The sequence below is a fragment of the Hyla sarda genome, chromosome 9, assembly GCF_029499605.1.
Source record: "Hyla sarda isolate aHylSar1 chromosome 9, aHylSar1.hap1, whole genome shotgun sequence".
NCBI lineage: Eukaryota > Metazoa > Chordata > Amphibia > Anura > Hylidae > Hyla > Hyla sarda.
Genome location: NC_079197.1, coordinates 106,895,332 through 106,916,544, shown reverse-complemented (window position 1 = coordinate 106,916,544; position 21,213 = coordinate 106,895,332). Strand labels below are relative to the sequence as shown.

General features: G+C 39.7%; 1 protein-coding gene across 6 annotated transcripts in view; it reads right to left on the bottom strand.

Moving 5' to 3' along the window:
* Positions 1 to 21,213, bottom strand: part of NRK (Nik related kinase) — a 408,966-nt gene that overhangs the window by 171,711 nt on the left and 216,042 nt on the right. For all 6 annotated transcript variants that reach the window (XM_056540621.1, XM_056540624.1, XM_056540622.1 and 3 more), the window contains 2 exons: positions 20,765 to 20,966; positions 19,734 to 19,898 (listed from right to left, as the gene is read on the bottom strand). In XM_056540621.1, coding sequence (XP_056396596.1) covers positions 19,734 to 19,898; positions 20,765 to 20,966 — 367 coding nt within the window. The remainder of the gene's footprint in view (positions 1 to 19,733; positions 19,899 to 20,764; positions 20,967 to 21,213) is intronic.

The following is a 21,213-nucleotide window of genomic DNA, read 5'->3' as shown; positions in this document are numbered from 1 at the left end:
TTCTGGGTCTCCACCTTTATTGGACCCTCGCTACCGACACAAAATGGGTGCCTTTTTTACACCCACTGAGAGGGGGGACAAACTGACCTAATACAGAGAAATCCTACGTAGTCAGTTGGCTGATGCCTATCGACGCCATCGTCCCTCCACTAGCAGGTCTTACTCAGGGGGGCCCACTGCGCTCACCTTCCGCTGCCATGGCTGCTGGGGAGGGCTGGGGTGGTAGGAGCAGTACCAGCTCCATCAGCAGCAGCCTGAGTCTACAGTCGCTGATGAGTACCTTTCTTCACCCGCATATTGAAACAACTCATCAGCAGCAGGTAGTCTTGGAGCAGGACCTGATCCAGTAGGTGGTGGCATACCTTGACATGCCCATGTCAACACACCTTGAAGATCTGCTGGACTTCTGGGCAGCCAAACTTGATTTGTGGCCGCAACTTGCAGAGTTTGCCCTGGAAATGCTGTCCTGCCCGGGCAGTAGTGTGGCATCAGAGCGAGTGTTTAGTGCAGCGCGGCCATAGTCACCCCAAGGAGAACTCGTCTGTCCACGAAAAATGTGGAGAGACTGACGTTTGTGAAGATGAATCAGGCATGGATCAGCCAGAATTTTCACCCACCAATGCCAGATGCTTCAGAGTAGATTGACCATGGTGCTACACCAACACTGCACAAATATGGATAGTGCCAAACAGATTTAAGCCACTGCTCCCAGGTACAAACATTCCAGCCACCTTCATCACTGGGTACTGGTATTGGCACCCACCGCACCTCTCTGTCACCGGGTTACTTTCAGGACTCCTGATGCTGCTGCCACTTCCAAGCTGTTTCATTCAGACACTATTTTGTCTCCTTATGCTTCTGCCAACTCCAGGCTGTGTCATTCAGGCAATATATACTCTCCCAGCATAATTGCCATGTTGATACCAGACCAGTAATAAAAGGAATATTGGCAAGAACTAGCAGAAACAGGGAACTATGGATACTGACCACTGGCTGTTGGAATTGACTGACTGTCCCAGGTGGTAGATTTACCATTTTGAAGTTCCTAAGTTCCAGTAGGCTTTAAGTCGTTCATTCTTTGTTGTGGTTCTTCAGTTGCAGAATTAAGTTGTATCATGTTTTCCTGTTCCTCCGATGAGCTAATGTCACTGGAACACACAATACTCATATTGTCATATAATGAAGGATCCTTTTCTTCAGAGAACATATCTATCATTTTATTTCTTTGAATGTCATGGTATTCTTGGAAGCCCTGGGGTCTCCTTATGCTTCAGCCAACTCCAGGCTGTGCCATTCAGACACTATATGGTCTCCTCCTACTGATGCCACCTCCAGGCTCTGTCATTGTGCTGACATGTGACATGGGACTCCTTGTTCGATTAGGTCCTTTTTACCCACACACTGGGTCCCGGGCCACTAAAACTTGGGAGTTAAAAGTTCCATTTCAAAATCTTCAATTTCAATTTAAAAATCTTAGATTTCTATTTAAAATTCTTGTATTTCGATGGTCTCCTCATGTTTCCGCCACCTTCAGGCTGTACCATTCAGACACTACATGGCCTCCTTATGCTTTCCCCACCTCCAGGCTGTGTCATTCAGCCAGTATATATCGTTTTCTGATGCTACTGGGACTGGGATATTAAATCCAGATATGTTCTGCTAGCACTAGCTAAAATAAATGCTTAATTGAGATTTCAAGATTGATCTTTCAATGTAAGGGGTTATGAAACCCTCTGGTGTACTGCTGATGCCTGCTCCTGACTGTGTGTTTCAGGAATGACTTGGCTTATTGATGCTTCTGGGCTTGGGCTTTAAATTTTTTGGATGCTTAGCACGAGCTAAATTCATGCTTAATAGAAATTTCAACATTGATCTTTCAATGTAAGGGGTTATGGAACCCTCGGGTGTACTGCTGATGCCTGCTCCTGACTGCTCCTGTGTATTTCAGGAATCGCTTGGCCTACTGATCTAGGCTTGGGCCTTACATTTTGGATGGTAGCACTAGCTAACATGCATCTTCAAAACAGATTTGAACATTCACCTTTAAATGTTAGGGGTTGTGAATCCGTCTTGTGTACTCATGCTGCTGCCTGCTCCTGTACGTGTCATATAGCAACTACATGGTTTATTGATGGTGCTGAGCCTAGGACATTACCTATACATGTTTATGGTAGCACTAGGTACAATACATCTTCAATTGCAATTTAAAAATTCATCTTTTATTAATAGAGATTGTGAGGCCCTATTGTCTCCTCATCTGCCGCCAACTCTAGGCTGTGCCATTCAGACATTATATGGTCTCATGCTTCAGTCTCATCCAAGCTGTGTCATCCAGCCACTATATGGTCTCCACATGCTGCCACCACCTCCACGCTGTATCATTCAGCCACTATATAGTCTCCTCATGCTGCCAACACCTCCACGCTGTGTCATTCAGCCACTATATGGTCTCCTTATGCTTCAGCCTCATCCAAGCTGTGTCATTAAGCTACAATATGGTCTCCTCATGCTGCCAAAACCTCCACGCTGTGTCATTCAGCCACTATATGGTCTCCTCATGCTGCCAACACCTCCACGCTTTGTCATTCAGCCACTACATGGTCTCCTCATACTGATGTCACCTCCAGGCTCTGTCATTGTGCCACTCTGTGGCAGTGATTCTAAAAGTGATGCTGGTAATCTGCATGTTATTCTGAATAACAGTATTATTTCACTATCCCAGCACACTCCATACAGTGGGGATCAAAAGTTTGGGCACCCCAGGTAAAAATTTGTATTGATGTGCATAAAGAAGCCAAGGAAAGATGGAAAAATCTCCAAAATACATCAAATTACAGATTAGACATTCTTATAATATGTCAGATAAAGTTAGATTTTATTTCCATCATTTACACTTTCAAAATAACAGAAAACAAAAAAATGGCATCTGCAAAAGTTTGGGCACCCTGCTGAATTTATAGCATGCACTGCCCCCTTTGCAAATCTGAGACCTGCCAGTGTCATGGATTGTTCTCAATCATCATCTGGGAAGACCAGGTGATGTCAATCTCAAAGGTTTTAAATGCCCAGACTCCTCTGACCTTGCCTCAACAATCAGCACCATGGTTCTTCTAAGCAGTTGTCTACAAATCTGAAACTGAAAATAGTTTGCTCACAAAGCTGGAGAAGGCTATAAAAAGATAGCAAAACATTTTCAGATGTCAATATCCTCTGTTCGGAATGCAATTAAGAAATGGCAGTCATCAGGAACAGTGGAAGTTACATAGTTAGTACGGTCGAAAAAATACATATGTCCATCAAGTCCAACCAGGGAATTAAGGGGTAGGGGTGTGGTGGGATATTGGGGAAGGGATGGGATTTTATATTTCTTCATAAGCATTAATGTTATTTTGTTCCAGGAATGTATCTAATCCTGTTTTAAAGCTGTTAATTGTTCCTGCTGTGACCAGTTGTTCCTGCTGTGACCAGTAAAAGCAAGATCTGGAAGACCAAGAAAAATATCAGACAGAACAGCTCGCAGGATTGTGAAAAAAACAACAAAAAAAAACACGTTTGACTGGACAATCCCTCCAGAAAGATCTGGCAGACACTGGAGTTGTGGTACACTATTCCACTATAAAGAGATACCTGTACAAATATGGTCTTCATGGAAGTTATCAGAAGAAAACCACTTCTAAGTCCTCACCACAAAAATCTGCATTTGAACTTTGCACCGTGGACCGATGAGGTTAAAATTGAACTTTTTGGCCGGCATGAGCAAAGGTACGTTTGGAGAAGAAGGGGAACAGAATTTAATGGAAAGAAACTCTGTCCAACTGTTCAGCATGGGGGTTGCTTTGGGGTTGTATTGCAGCCGGTGGCAAAGAGAACATCTCACGAGTAGAAGGAAAAATGGATTCAATAACATTTAAGCAAATTGTGGATGCTAACTTGATGCCATCTGTGAAAAAGCTGAAGTTAAAGAGAGGATGGCTTCTACAAATGGATAATGATCCTAAACACATCTCAAAATCCATGGGGGATTACATCAAGAGGCATAAACTGAAGGTTTTGCCATGGCCTTCACAATCTCCTGAACTCAACATAATTGAAAATCTATTGATAGACCTTAAAAGAGCAGTAAGTGACAGACAGCCCAGAAATTTCAAAGAACTGGAAGACTTTTGTAAGGAAGAATGGGCAAAGATACCTCAATCAAGATTTGAACGACTCTTGATTTGAAATGCTGGCTACAAAAAGCGTTTACAAGCTGTGATACTTGCCAAAGGGGGCAGTACAAGATATTAACTCTGCAGGGTACCCAAACTTTTGCAGACACCATTTTTTTATTTTCTGTTATTTTGAAAGTGTGAATGATGGAAATAAAATCTAACTTTTGTTGACATATTATAAGAATGACTAATCTGTAATTTGATGCCTTTTGGAGATTTTTCCATCTTTCCTTGGGTTTATGCACATTGATAGAAATTTTTACCTGGGGTGCCCAAACTTTTGATCCCCACTGTATGCGTGTTAAAACACAGCAAAGTGTTCTATACCCCTATTGAGGTTCTCTGTAGGCCAGAAATAGTTGTTTTTAATATAGATTTGCCGCAAATAAATTTGGATCGAAACATATTTTTTCGAAAAATTCGGTGAATCGGCTGAATCGATTTTTTTTTAAATGTCCGCTCATCTCTGGTCACTATAATTGTATTGGGCATTGTATTAGGGTTTATTGTAAGCGCAGGGCTCCCCATCTGTGTTTTCTCTTTTGGGGTGTTTGTATTTTAAGGGTGGGGAATTTTAAGTGGGAGGGCTGTTTTCTTGTTGTTTATTTTGGTACTAATACAGCATTTTGTAGATGCATAATTTGATGTCTTGTGTTGTAGGTTATATAGTTATGATTGGCACCTTATGGTAGCTGGACTGTGTGTTTTTTGATTGCTCTACTCATACAGTTACTTACTTGGGGATCGGCAAAATGAGGCAGATCAGCAATTTTAGCTCATTGAACCCCTGTGACAAAATTGCAGGATCCGGAACCAATTGCATCTAGCCAGGATGTAAGATCTGATTCTTTAGATGCCATTATTGGCATTAATCAAAGTATCTAAAGGGTTAATGATAGACAGTGGCATGATTGCTGCTGCTGGTCATCAGTGATAAGTGGCCAGCTACTGATAATGGCCGACACTCAGTACTTTAAACCGAGTACAGCTCCTGCACTCACTTCAGAGTCACTTAGAGGGGTACTCCACTGGCCAGGCTTCCTAAGAACTGTTCAGAGTAGGAGAAAATCCCCATATCAAACATATGCTGCTCTGGACAGTTCCTAAAATGGACAGAGATGTCATCAGAGAGCAAAAAGAAAAGAATTTCCTCTGTAGAATTCAGCAGCTAATAAGTACTGGAAGGATTAAGATTTTTTTAATAGAAGTAATTTACAAATCTGTTTAACTTTCTCTCACCAGTTGATTTGAAAACATTTGTTTCCACTGGAGTACCTCTTTAAACCCTCTGGTGATCTAAAAGAACTACAGGGAGTCCAGATCTCACAGCTGTCTGAATGAGGTTAGTTCTGCAATGCAGTGGACACATAGATGAGATTGCAGCACAGAAAATGACCTGTTATGAAATGAGGCTTAGGACAATAAAAGGAGGGGAAATTAGCCAGTCCTCTGTTCATAGGGCAAATATTAGGCAGATTTTACTTCTATTTTGTATTTATTTTCAGTTCTGTTATTGTCAAAGTATTTTTATATGCTGTGCGTTTATCACATTTTCAAATCCTTTTTTCAGATTTCAGTACTCAGTTAGCTTCTGCTTTTATTAGCTACTGCTAAATGCACAGAAAGCCTAAGAAATGTTTCTACGTTAAAAATTAATATGCTACAGCCCATAAGATTTAAATTACATAATTTAATGAAGAATACAACTGACCATTGACTCCAGAGGAGATTCGAAACAAAGCAGATGTTAAAATTATTTTTAAAATGGGTCATTACCACTGTGTCTAGTCTGGAAATAAAGCCATTCCTTCTGAGCAGCAGTCCTAAATAAAAAGTACATTTTGTACACTCTGCGGGAAACCTGCTGCGAGTTAAACTACCTTTGATTTGAATGGGTCTACAGACAATCCGCAATAGTGTGAGATTTGCTGACTGTCTGCGGACCCATTTAAATCAATGGTTGCGTAACTTGCAGCGGGTTTCCCGCAGTGGGAAACTCGCTGCTAGCGTGTGAACGCACCCTTTGGGTATGTTCCCACTTAGCGTATACGCAGTGTATTTTCCGCTGCGCAAAATCTGCAGCAGCAGCGGGAAATATGCTGCGAATCCCTCGTTCACCATACACACAAGGCTTTGCTGCGGCAGCCCTATGGGGGGTATTTTTTTACCCTTTTTTTTTTAACCTTTTTTTCACTTTGGTTTTTGTGGACGTGTTTCAAATTTATCATTTGGCGCAAGCGCCGAAATCAGCTCTTCAGAGCACCTTTTACACAGAACTTACCACCACACTGGATTTTACCCTGTAGAGCATATTTTACCCTGTAGAGCAGCCATTTCGGAGTCCCTCCTGCAGTACATGAGCAAGCGACGTGAGTTATTTTCTTTTGTGGGGTTTATAGCCACTATGTGAAATGGATTTTATTTTTAACTTGAGTGTTTTTTTTATTTTATTTTTTTAAATTTAGTGCTTACCTTTCCTGAACCTGTGTGGCCATGTCCGATGCTGACTCAACGGAGGGTGAAGGTCGCATGATAAGTAGTGTGCAGCCCCGGAGGCGTCGCTGCTTTCACAATTTTTTTTACAAATTTTGGGGGGAATTTTCTCCTATTACCCCTTGTAAAAATGTTAAATTTGGGGGAAAACTAGCATTTTAGTGAAAAAATTAAAAAATAATTTACACATCCAACTTTAATGAAAAGTTGTGAAACCCCTGTGGGGTGTTAAGGCTCACTGGACCCCTTGTTACGTTCCTTGAGGGGTATAGTTTCCAAAATAGTATGCCATGTGGGCATTTTTTTGCTGTTCTGGCACCATACGGGCTTCCTAAATGCAACATGCCCCCCAAAAACCATTTCAGAAAAACTCACTCTGCCAAATCCCTCTGTCGCTCCTTCCCTTCTGAGCCCTCTAGTGCACCCGACGAAAACTTGTCATACACATATGAGGTATTTCCTTACTCGAGAGAAATTGGGTTACACATTTTAGGAAGATTTATCTCCTTTTACCCCTTGTAAAAATTCAAAAAATGGGTCTACAAGAACATGCGAGTGTAAACAATGAAGATTTTGAATTTTCTCCTTCAATTTGCTGCTATTCCTGTGAAACACCTAAAGGGTTAACAAACCTTTTGAATGTCATTTTGAATACTTTGAGGGGTGCAGTTTTTATAATGGGGTAATTTGTGGGGCATTTCTAATATGAAAGCCCTTCAAATCCACTTCAAAACAGAACTGGTCCCTGAAAAATTTCGATTTTGAAAATGTTGCTATACTTTGAAGCCCTCTGATGTCTTCCAAAAGTAAAAACATGTCAACTTTATGATGCATTCATAAAGTAGACATGTTGTATATGTGAATCAATATATAATTTATTTGGAATATTCATTTTCCTTATAAACAGAGAGGTTCAAAGTAAAAAAAAATGCAAAATTTTCTATTTTTTCATCAAATTTGGGAATTTTTCACCAAGAAACGATGCAAGTATCGACAACATTTTACCACTAACATAAAGTAGAATATGTCACGAAAAAACAGTCTCGGAATCAGAATGAAAGGTAAGAGCATCCCTGAGTTATTAATGCTTAAATTGAAAGTGGTCAGATGTTCAAAAAAATGGCCTGGTCCTACAGTGAAAATTGGCTGGGTCCTTAAGGGGTTAAAAAACGACAATGGAGAGAATGTGCCAAACTTTGTAGCAAAAGAGAGAGAATTAAAAAGAATTAAAAAGTCAAGCAAAAAAATAATAATAATAATACATAAATCTGTTGATAAATACCCCCTATGTGTTGTGATAAGGTGGCAAGGAAAGGGTGTATGTCCTTTGCTCACCCTGAAGAATCTCACCTGCTTCTTAAGTAATGAGGCAGCAGGGAAGGGAGGTGTATATAAGATGGCGACTCAGTCTAATCTGCGCTCTCCCTCGGAAGCAGCATGTCGCTGTAGGGGGAGACACTTGGACTCTGTTGAGGAAGCACACAGCTGGAATCTGTGAGTGGTCCAAGAAGTGGTGTGAACTGTGAGTAACAGGTTGCAGGAGTCACATGTTTAACTGGCTGAGGGTAGCTCACCAGTTAGTAGTCAGGGCATGCTGATATGTGTAGTCAGTGACCAGACGGTCTAGAATTTTATTTTGTTCCTGCGTTATGTTTGTTTTTCCCTTGCAACCTGTCTAAATAAAGCTGGCAAGGTGCCAGGCTTGCATGAATAACCGTTGTCTCCGGGTTTATTGAGTGGAAACGTGTCCCGTGGCAGTGTCCAGGACGATCCCGGAGCTATCCCCAAGGAGGAATCCTTACAGTGTTTAGTGAGTTTTGGAGGCAGAGTTGCGCGTCACAGTCATGCCGGCACATGGCCCTGCTTCCAAAACTCACTACACACATAGGGCTGCCGCCGGAAAGCCTTGTGTGTATGGTGAGCAAGGGATACTCAGTGTATTTCATTTTTATGCAGCGGGAAATACCGTGCATATGCGCTAAGTGGGAACGTACACTTAAAGGAGTGGTAGTCAGGACCAACAGCGGAGACCCGCCAGCACCCTTCGACTGGGTGTACAATTCCTTTCCACTGAATAGTAGTGGCATTTACTGCTGTAACTGTTTCTCTCATTCACTTTAATGGGTAATATGTGGCATCATCTCTGTCATAAAAGATTGGGGTCCACTGATCATAATCTTATAATTTAGCAAGCTGCTAGTCTATATAGCTAAAGTTGCACATAGTATTTTGACCAGTATTTGGTCTTATTATGGTCAGTATTTTTAGCTAAAACCAAAAGTGGGTCCAAGACACAAAAAAAGGCTACAAATATTTCTATATAGTTTTTCTCCTGATTTGGTGTAAAATACTGACCAAAATGAGCTCTTAATGAGGACCAAATACTTACCAAAATGCTAAGTATGAGCCTATGCTAACTTTTTCATTTTTTTTTTATTGAAACTAAACGTCAAGGCTTTTCCCACAAAAGTAGGGCCTTATTCCAATATACAGAGTGATCCCTAGTCCACAGGTTAAGGGAGAACTAGCTAGTGGAGAACTAGTGGAGGACTGAGGACAAATGCTAAGCTCAGTAATGTTCCAAAGCACTATCTCTGGCTCCTCCCACTCTTCTTCTGCTGGCTCAAAAGGCTGGGCTGGATCTTGTCTTTGAACTCAAGCCCATCCTCTGAGAAATGTCACCATTACTGACAAACCCCCACAGCATACAACACCATCTCCATGTTCTATACATATATAAAATATGTGTAACCACACCGGAACCTCTAAAATATAACTTTTATTCTACTTCAGATTAAAAAATCTCAAAAGTGAAAAAATATCAAAAATTATTTAAAAGTCTATTGCCAACAGTTCGCAAAGGATAGCCGTATATAGACAATACCACAATGTCCTCTTTCCGTATATCCAGTAGGGGTAACACAGTCCTCTTCTTATTTTAAACATGTATGGGACAATATTCAGATACGTATCAGTCCCTATGCACATCCAAAATTAGTTGTGTAGGCAATTTAGATGGACTGCTCTTCCACTAAGTAAATATAGATACACACGGAACTCACGTCCGTCATCAGTGCCACACACACAGTGCAGCCGCACTGTTGTATCTTTGATGGAGACCGAGCTACAAAATAGGTCCCTGACGATTTTAAGCCAAAGAAACGCGTTGGACCTTTTGTGAAATGCCAAGGTATTGGAGCCGCTATAAGAAGACAGAATTGGACAATCCGCAGACGACCGCATTGGCAAACAATAAAGCTAAGTCTGACCATAGCACATATAGAGCATTGATCACTATGGAATATGAGGATCGGATGCATGCAATGATCATCACATTGAGAGAATATTATATTTATCAGTGATATATTTCTATACACATTTATAGTGAAATATCAACAGTGACTTTGTTTGAAGCTTTTTTGTGGTCGTAACAGATGGAATAACCTGATTGATCCTGGGCAAGATTATTTGAATTCTAGTCTCCAAGATAATAATAAACGCACCAATAACGGTATAACGTTTTCATAATGTGATAAGTATGTACATCTATGAAAGAGTCTAAAGGACTGAATAAAGCACTGATGATGGTCCACAAAACGCATGGTGTGAACTGTTTTCTAATATAGGAAATATACACCTCAATATAGTTGGATCACAGTAGATCAAAATGCCTTTTTTGACTGGTGCTAATTATACACCATATTGAACATAATGATATTATCTCAGTGAAAGATCAGTACCGAGAAATGAATATTTGATATAAACTAGTAAATGTTTTTGGAGACGGTGTATGTTTTGGACTGATATGGGATATCACTGATCACTAACTATATGGAAATATCTGCAGTGATGTGGAAACGTTAATATGGTCATAATAATTACTGCATTGATATCTATGATGCTGTGGTCACTGAAGATCCATTTATTTCAACACTAATACTTGGACTATATTGCCCAGGATAGAAATTAAGTTCCGTGTCTATCTATATTTACTTAGTGGAAGAGCAGTCCATCTAAATTGCCTACACAACTAAGTTTGGATGTGCATAGGGCCTGATACGTATCTGAATAATGTCCCATACATGTTTAAAATAAGAAGAGGACTGTGTTAACCCTACTGGACATACGGAAAGAGGACATTGTGGTATTGTCTATATACGGCTATCCTTTGCGAACTGTTGGCAATAGACTTTTAAATAATTTTTGATATTTTTTCACTTTTGAGATTTTTTTATTTGAAGTAGAATAAAAGTTATATTTTAGAGGTTCCCGTGTACTTACACATATTTTTTGCAATTCCTATTGGGAGACCTAACCATATATCCGATTAATCAACTATTCTATCTAAATATATATATATATATATATATATATATATTTATTTATTGGGAAATTTAGGGAGAATGAGGGGTGTTGACAGCATGCTGCCAACAGGCAAAGGAGCAGACATGGAAAGCAAGACATGGAAAACAAGTAGCAGGTGCTGCCAAGCAATAGTCTGCAGTGTACAGAAATGTTCTGCAGCAGCTCTGAAAACTGGCAGGAGTGCTGTGGGGAAGGAGTAGGCAGAGTGGGAGGACTGTGATAACGAGCTGAGGAAAAGCATTGCATTCTGGGAATTGTAGAAATAAGCAACTGTTTAACTAGTAAGTAGTGAGAAGACATGGTGTAGGGTGAGTTACATAGCCACAATTCATATAATATATATATATATATATATATATATATATATATATATAACTTCATTATATCCTAATTTCTTTATGCCTTTTTGTTTGGCATCTTAGCTATACTGTATGTCATTATGGCTCAAGGTTTGACCACTGGCACCCTAATCTGTACAAGCATAGTGCCACTATTTTTTCACTGTTCTGTGTATCTACTCACAGGTAACCTATGAAGCCTCATGATTACTCTTAGATGGTATTTTTTCTACTGAAGCTTAAGAGCACTGCTATGGCTGAGCCATCTTATCACAAAAGTGGCACATTATATGTGCAGACCTTGCACTGTAAATGAGTGCCAATACTCGGTGCTCATTAACAGAGCCAATTACACGGGTCAAGCGCCCTCTTATACAGAAGTTGTGAGTCTGACGGATGATTTTCATTTTTTGAACAGTCAAAACAAAGCAATGAACAATTGCCAATGTCAAAACAACTGCCAATGAATGTTTGCTCACTTGATGGCTGCTCACTTGCTCTATTATAAAGGGCATCAGCTGATGGTTAGCCCTAACACACAGGGCAGTATTTAGAATCCTGATCCAATAACACTTCATATACTGTGGGGCAAAAAAGTATTTAGTCAGCCACCAAGTGTGCAAGTTCTCCCACTTAAAAATACGAGAGAGGCCTGTAATTTTCATCATATGTATACCTCAACTATGAGAGACATAATGAGAAAAAAAATCCATAAAATCACATTGTCTGATTTTTAATAAATTTATTTGCAAATGATGGTGGAAAATAAGTATTTGGTCACCAGAAACAAAATTGTAGCCCTGCACCAGGCTGGGAAGACTAAATCTGCAATAGGCAAGCAGCTTGGTGAGAAGAAATCAACTGTAGGAGCAATTATTAGGAAATGGAAGACATACAAGATCACTGATAATCTCTCTCAATCTGGGGCTCCACGCAAGATTTCACCCTGTGGTGTCAAAATTATCACAAGAACAGTGAGCAAAAATCCCAGAACCATACGGGGGACCTAGTGAATGACCTGCAGAGAGCTTGGACCAAAGTAACAAAGGCTACCATCAGTAATACATTATGCCACCAGGGACTCAAATCATGCAGTACCAGACGTGTTCCCCTGCTTAAAGGGGTATTCCAGGCAAAAACGTTTTTTTTTATATATCAACTGGCTCCAGAAAGTTAAACAGATTTGTAAATTACTTCTATTAAAAAATCTTAATCCTTCCAATAGTTATTAGCTTCTGAAGTTGAGTTGCTGTTTTCTGTCTAACTGCTTTCTGATGATTCACGTCCCGGGAGCTGTCCAGCTCCTATTGGGATATTCTCCCATCATGCAAGGGATATTCTCCCATCATGCACAGCTCCCCTGAAGTGATATCATCATTGAGCAGTTAGACAGAAAACTTCAGAAGCTAATAACTATTGGAAGGATTAAGATTTTTTAATAGAAGTTATTTACAAATCTGTTTAACTTTCCGGAGCCAGTTGATATATATATATAAAAAAGTTTTTGCCTGGAATACCCCTTTAAGCCAGTACATTCCGCCCTGTCTGAAGTTTGCTAGAGAGCATTTGGATGATCCAGAAGAGGAATGGGAGAATGTCATATGGGCAGATGAAACCAAAGTAGAATTAATTGGCAAGAAATCAACTCGTCGTGTTTGGAGGAAAGAATGCTGAGTTGCATCCAAAGAACTCTGTGAAGCATGGGGGTTGAAACATCATGCTTTGGGCTGTTTTTCTGCTAAGGGACCAGGACGACTGATCCGTGTAAAGGAAAGAATGAATGGGGCCATGTATCGTGAGATTTTAAGTGAAAACCTCCTTCCATCAGCAAGGGCATTGAAAATGAAACGTGGCTGGGTCTCTCAGCATGACAATGATCCCAAACACACCATCCAGGCAATGAAGGAGTGGCTTGGTAAGAAGAATTTCAAAGTCCTGGAGTGGCCTAGCCAGTCTCCAGATCTCAACCCCATAAAAAACCTTTCGAGGGAGTTGAAAGTCTGTGTTTCCCAGCAACAGCCCCAAAACATCACTGATCTAGAGGAGATCTGCGTGGAGGAATGGGCCAAAATACCAGCAACAGTGTATGCAAACCTTGTGAATACTTACAGAAAAAGTTTGACCTCTGTCATTGCCAACAAAGGGTATATAACAAAGTTTTGAGATAAATTTTTGTTATTGACCAAATACATATTTTTCTCATTATGTCTCTCATAGTTGAGGTATACCTAAGATGAAAATTACAGGCCTCTTTCCTCTTTTAAGTGGGAGAACTTGCACAATTGGTGGTTGACTAAATACTTTTTTGCCCCACTGTATGGGGAAGCAGGGGCATTAGTCACTACGGTTCTTAACAGAAAAAAAAAGTTACTCAGCAGGTACACATTCAGCTACAGATATCTGAATGTAACCCTTGAATGAGCTAAAAGAAAAGGTTATGGTGTATATTACCTTTTAAATCCTAGATCACTGCACCCAGTTATCATGAATCAGATCAGATCATCGAGATTTTTTGACGGAATACAAACTAACCTCTTCCTATTGGTGAATTAATATTGCCATGAAGGCTCACGTGAATAAGGGAGAAATGGTTACTGAGCATTCATATTCTCTCACTGAGTGGCCATTATTGATATTAAATGGGTACTACAGTACTTCTGTCTTTCAGCTGATGCAATCGGAAGTGCACCTTCCTGATCCTTGATGTGTTTCTAAATTGTGGAGCAAAAAAATAAATAAATGCAATAGTAAAATGTACATAGTCTTTTTTTTATTGCAGAAGAAGCTATTTCTATTATAATTCTTGTTTGAAATGGATTTTCCAATTGTGTATTTGCTATGCCTAAAATACAACACCTATCCCATTGTGCTCTGACCACATAAAAGCCCTATGAGGCTGACACCATGCTGATTTAAAGTAACCCTTTTCTGCTTGTACTCACTTTGAAATTTTAAGCTCTTTTTTATTTCTTACATTTTGGCATCATTTCAGTGTTTTTTTTTTTTTTTGTGTGTTTTTCTATTCTTCTTCTCTTTGCTCCCTTAGCAAAGTATACATGATTACCTGCCGGCTCATACTGTGCCATTTCAGACGGGTTATTTGGTAACTTCATGTTTTACCTTCTCTGTCTCCAGGAGAACAAAGGTCTCCTCGCTGGCTATAACATTCTACTCACTTTACATGGAACAATTCAGTGCCTAAATTATTTAAGTGTAAAGGCTGTTCCTATACAAGCGAGTGTACGGGATCGTATGTTGTTGATTAAAAATGGTGTTGTTATCAAGGGTAACAAACTTTATTCTGAAAATAAATTAATGAAGCAAATTAAATATTTTTCTATAAACTCGAGTAAATAAGGGAATATGAAAACAAATGTTTCAATTAAAAACAAGCAAAATGTTATTGTGCAAAATGGATAGTGTTAATTCTGAAAGTATTAAATGGTTAGGCAATAAAAATGATTTTTTTTATAATGTTACGTGAGCCAGCAAAAATGAGGTTGCTTAAAGAATTTAACTAAAACTTTAAAATGATGGTAATTAGTAAAACTGCTTTAATGATATTATTATGGGAAAATAATCCCCTCTGAAGAAGACACTAGCACTGCATTTTAGTTTAGCTCTCTTTAGCAGTTTTCAAACTCTGTTGTACGTTCTCAATTTCACATGGCAAGCTAAAAGCATGTTTTTTTTGTAGAATGTTTGGTGATTTTACTAATTTTTCATTTTGCTATCTATACTTTTACAATAATCCTGAAATCATACATTTTTGATTTTGGCCACTAAGCCTTATAATAAGCTAACACTTTCTGATGGGTAGAGCTAAGTTTTCAGCACTCTCCTCACTGTGATCACAGGCGGTATTACAGTGAAAGGTAATGCCTATGTATATATAACACAGGATCTACCATTCACAATGGGTGATGAGCTTACCATTTCCCCCTTCCTGCACAATGACATCTGAACAGGCCACAGAGCATGCCAAGAAATATCTCCCATAGAATTATAATGGTTATTCTCCAGCCTATTGTTTGTTATTTCCTTGGGGATTGCTGTGATAAATACTCTATAAATACTTCATAAAGTAATATGAAAAAAAAAATAAAAAATTCAGATCAACACAGTAGCATGTAGGTAGAACTTGATGGATGCTGGTCTTTTTTCAATTATATAAACTATGTAACTCTCTACTAGTATCTGTCTCTAATATGGAAAAAGAAAAATATAGGTGACACATTTCCTTTAAATGGGCACTCTCTCATTAAAACTATTTTTTTGCTATTGTACTCCTTATGGTAAATAAAAAATCTTTCTAATGTACTTTGCATAAAAACATGAAGTTTTCTATGTTTTATTTGTGTTTAAAAAAGCTGCCACTAGGGGTCTCCCTACTTGTCCAGAGCACATTTCCTCCTATCTCTTGGACAAACGTTGGACTCCTGCTGACATGACAGAAGTCCAAAATCAGAAAATGCAGTCTGAAGTGCTGAGGGGTGTGTGTGCAGCCTTAGCAAATCATAGCTCATCTCACACACTGAACTGCTCTGGGTTGTGTGTAGCAGAGTGAGGGAGGAAGCTTTTCCCTGTATAGCTTCAGATGATGTCACACCTGCTGGGTAACGCCCCTTTCCAGTTTGGGAATCTGACTGAAACTGAGCAGAAAATCTAGAGAAATATTAAGGTAGAAAGCGTACAAATAATAAAAATAAAGGCAGGGGATGGTTTATCATGATGGGGCAGTGAACTGGGAAGATTATAAAATATAACAAGATCATGAGAGGTACTTTTTATTCATATACTATTCATGTGATGATTGCTACATATATGACATAACCACAATGCTCAGTCTTTTCCATAACGCTTAAAGACTAATAGAGACATCTACACACAAGCAGTGTACAAAGCTTAAAGGGGTACTCCGGCGGTATATTTGTCATTTTCACTGTTCCACATGTCGCAGAGCACTGTTCCACATGTCTGCTAACCTGTACTATTTGCTATGGTCTCTGCTGTCCTTGCTGGTGTGTTTTTTTTGTTTTTCTATAGTTAGCCTTTTGTTTACCTCTCTGTCTTACTGTCTTTTGGTGTGTGGGAACAACAGTTCCCATGAGATCTTGCGCCGGCTTTTCTTTTTTTTTTTTTTTTAGGGCTGATGCTTCTCCCGTCCCTGCACATCCCCCGGCCGCATCAGGGGGTGGGGGGAGGGGCCGACTCTGCCAAGTCGCTGTGATTGGCTGCCGGTCAACCAAACATTACACTGTGAAAACAGCGATCACGTGAACAACAGGGTTCAGGTGACCGCACTCTCTAAACAAGGATTGGACAAAGTACATCCAATCAACCAAGAAACTGCTGCAAGGGCGTTCCTGGGCAGGAGCCACCGAACAGAGCCATGAACATTCATGAGCGGGGTTCGGCCGGGCAAAAAAATAGAGGAAGGAGACCCTTACATCACGAACGCAACATGGCCGCCGACAGGGGAAAAAAAAAGAGGTCGCCAGCACATGGAAAAGGCAATGAACTACAAGACTTCCTCCATAAACAAAAGGTACATTTTCAAAAAATGCAAAGTAGCTAGAAAAACGCAACCAGAGGCATAGGAATGACCCTAAAGAAACTAAACTATGCCAAAAACACCATCGCCGGAGTACCCCTTTAAGCGTATGGGGGTCACAGATTACTTCATCGTCCATTACTTGAGGATATTGTATACATATGATGACAATACCCCATAAGACAAACTTACATAAGCATAATTTTTGCTAAAATTGGCCAGCCTGATCGTCACTCTATACGCAAACAGACCTGTCAGTCAAAGGGAGGAAGAAGCTGGTGTGGGCCCCCTTTACTCTATGATCCTTTGCAAGCTTGTCTTGATTGTCTATGATTTCTATAACATGCTGGTTCGGGCAGGGGTACTCAACTAGAAAGCATTTTTTTTTTTTTAAATCAACTGATGCCAGAAAGTTAAACAGATTTGTAAATTACTTCTATTTAAAAATGTTAATCATTCCAGTATTTATCAGTTGCTGTATGCACCATGGGAAGTTCTTTTCTTTTTGAATTTCCTTCTGTCTGATGAGAGTGCTCTCTGCTGACACCTCTGTACATGTCATTAACTGTCCAGAACAGGATAGGTTTTCTATGGGGATTTGCTCCTACTCTGGACAGTTCCTAAAATGGTGTCAGCAGAGAGCAATGTGGTTAGACAGAAAAGAAAAAAAAAAAAAAAACTTCCTCTGGAGCATAAAGCATCTGATAAGTGCTGGAAGGATTAAGATTTTTAAGTAATGTACAAATCTATTTAACTTCCTGGCATCACCAGAGTACCCCTTTAATGAGCCTCAGTGTATAACTTTTTACAGTGCTGTAGACAGCCTCCATTTAAATTCAATGGAAGCATGGTTTCATACACTGACACCACACACTTTTTACCACTGAAATCAGCAGTTCCATGGAAAAAATATATAACATTAAGTAAATGTACCCTAATACTTTGCTTGTTGATTTTATTGCACATTTTTCACATCTGTAGTTTGAATTAATCCTACATCTTGCAGTTTTCAGACTGGCCACTAAGCCTAAAAATAAGATGGCACTTCCTGTTCTGTACAGAAAACATTATAAGGGTACGTTCACAGGAGCGGATCCCCAGCACGTATTACGCTGCGGATCTACCGCTGAAGGACCGCTGTATGCTGCCTTTACAGGTGCCTGCTTGTGGCAATATGCCGCTACGAGCAGACACACTGCGATGTGCGATATACTGGCACATCACGGCAGCTCTCGGCCTAGCACATAGAGCAGGGGGAGAGGCTGCGATGTTTGCGAGTACACTGCACATCGCTTCAGTGTGTCTGTTTGTAGCGGCATATTGCCGTTCCAAGCAGGCACCTGTAAAGGCAGCATACAGCGGTCTTTCAGCGGCAAATCCGCAGCGTAATACTCACTGGGGATCCGCTCATGTGAACGTACCTTAACAATCAAATCAACATTCAAAATAGGTTATGGTCACAGCTCCCCTACTCCTCTCCCTGCACATTGACCTCTGTACAGGTCACAGAGCATGCCTAGAAAACTTTTCCATATAAATTAATAAGTCCATCTAGTCTGTTGTTTACTTGGTCAGTGTACCTGCTGTAAAGCATATCTCTGAATGCTGTTAACACAATAAAGCAGACACCCATGAACTATAGCTGTTTCCATGCTAATACTGAAATAATTTAATAAAATAAAAATAAAATACAATGAGAAAATAGAAACTGATGATTAGAAAAAAAAAGATCTCTTTTCAGTATCTGGCTGCAATCTGGAAAAAAAATGTAGTCGACATGTTCCCTTTATAAATCCACACCACAGGTAGTAGATATGTTTGCAATGCATATATTACAAAGAAGGCCAGTTTATCTATGAATTGGGGTTGAGCAATAAAGGAAAATTCTTCCACATACCTAATTATAATGAAGATGGCATGTGAAAATATTATAGGGGAAATTTATCAAAACATGTCCAGAGGAAAAGTTGGCCAGTTGCCCATAGCAACCATTCAGATCGCTTCTATAATTTTTTTAAAAGTCCTCTGTAAAATAAAAAGAAGCGATCTGAGGGCAACTCAGCAACTTTTCCTCTGGACAGGTGTTGATAAATCTCCCCCTATATGTTTTTTTCACTATAATGGAAACCATAACTGCTCCTGGATCTGGAAGTATCTGCTCCTGGATCTGGAAGTGTCAGGGTTAACAATGCTGCCGCCAATGGCTGTCTGGGCATGCTGGGAGTTGAAGTCTTGTAATATTTAGAGGGCCACAGTTTGAGACCACTGATCTAGGTAAATAGAGCCAAAGAAAATAGAGCATCTAAAGGCTGCACCTTAGAAATGTCACTTAAACGTTCAGGACATGACAAATAAGGGTCCCTTCCAGCCTGTCAGTGTGGATTCTCAGATCTAGAGCATACAGGAGGTGACAGGAAGAAACTTGGCCATATAGATATTTATGGAAGTTATACACCTTAAATTTGTAAACCAAAGGGGGATAGCACCCTCACAATTTAACATATTAAGGTATGTTCACATGCTGAGGATTTGCAGGATTTGAAGATTTTGACATCATTATTGAAGGTAATTGTAAAAATGTTCAACAAATCCTTAGCAAATCTACAGTGTATGAAATTAATGAACCCTTTAGATGACATTCAATACTCAGAGTGTGTGTATATATGTATGTGTGTATATGTATGTATATGTATGTATGTATGTATGTATGTATGTGTGTGTGTGTGTGTGTGTGTGTGTGTATATATATATATATATTGGGTTTATGTCTACCTGTTTCCTTTCCACCGCATTGGGTATATTTTCTAGGATGCATTGCTCCTTATCGACATGTTTCCTGTCCTCTTTTCCTTTTCCATCTCTTTTCTGTTCCTCCCATTCTTTTGGTCTTGGCTCATATTCCTGGATCTTTCTCAGCTCTAGCTCCCTCTTCTGGTGCTGTCAGTTTGGAAAAATTGAAAGCTGTTATCATGCATTACACAGAATATGAAAGCAATATCTAACCAGCATTTACAATCTGTACTCTATAGTGTGTGAGAATAGTTTGCTACATGGGTTTGTGGGGAAATGTACATATGATTTACAAATGATTATAAGAGTTCACACTTGTGAAGTTCCTGACAAAAAACTGAACTGAACCAGTTAGCGCTAGGACCACACAAACATTGTTGCCCCCTCCATGCCTGCAGAGTGGATTTTGCCAGAACATTGAGCATTGAGGTGCAATGTTCTGGCGGAAAATCCATCTTGAAAACTCTGCAGTATGCACTGTGTAAGTGGAATCCCATTACCAGCTATGGGACTACATCGGAATTTCAAAACGGAATTCTGCTCAGTGTGAACCTGGCCTAATCAAATTAACTCTTCCTACAAAAATAACTGCCATTTGCCCCTCTCATTCCTAATCTATTTCAGAAACAAGTGCAGGATCAGGTAAGTTAATACACAAAGTTTGTTTGTAGCCATGGAACCATATGGGCCTCTATTGGTTCTACATATAAATTACAATATTTGTTAACAATAATTTGTGAATTTACTTCATTTGTATTATTATTATTATTATTATTTTTAATGCAATGAGGTCATATAAATGTGCATATATCCTGCAAACAAGGGCTTTGTATTGTACGTGACCCAAGAAGGGCCAGAATGTTCCTATACCCTCTGCCTTAAATTCTTTAAAACTGTTGGCTACACTTAAGTCCTACTTCATAGGTCCCCTTTGTTGTCGCCCCAGTGTACTGTAGGTGACAAACCAGTTGTTTGTGTATTTAGTAAAAAATGGAAAGATGCTCAATTCCTACATCCTCCAGCTTTTTCCTCTGCTCCTTCTGCTGCTCGATCCGTTTCTGGCGTTCGGCCAGGAGCTGTTTTTTGTATTTCTCCTGGTCTTTTAGCTTCTGTAATTGCTCCTGTCTCTGAGGATCTGATCTGTTCTTATTTTCCTGCTGCAATCGCAAGAACTCACGACGGAGAGTCGATTCACCGGGAAGATTAACAATGGAGCTTAAAAAAAATAACATAAGATAATGGAAGTTAAAAGTTTTTTCTATACCCCAGTTCTGCTAAGATTTAACTTCCCAACAAATAACAGTTCTGCTGTTTAAGCGAAAATAACTTGTTAAATACTAAGTACAAGCCTCTCCATACAACAACAAAAGTCTTTAAAGGGGTCACCCAGGATTAGAAAAACACGACCTATACAGGTTGCTTGTGTTACTGCAGCTCAGACCCATCTACTCCACCTAAGCTA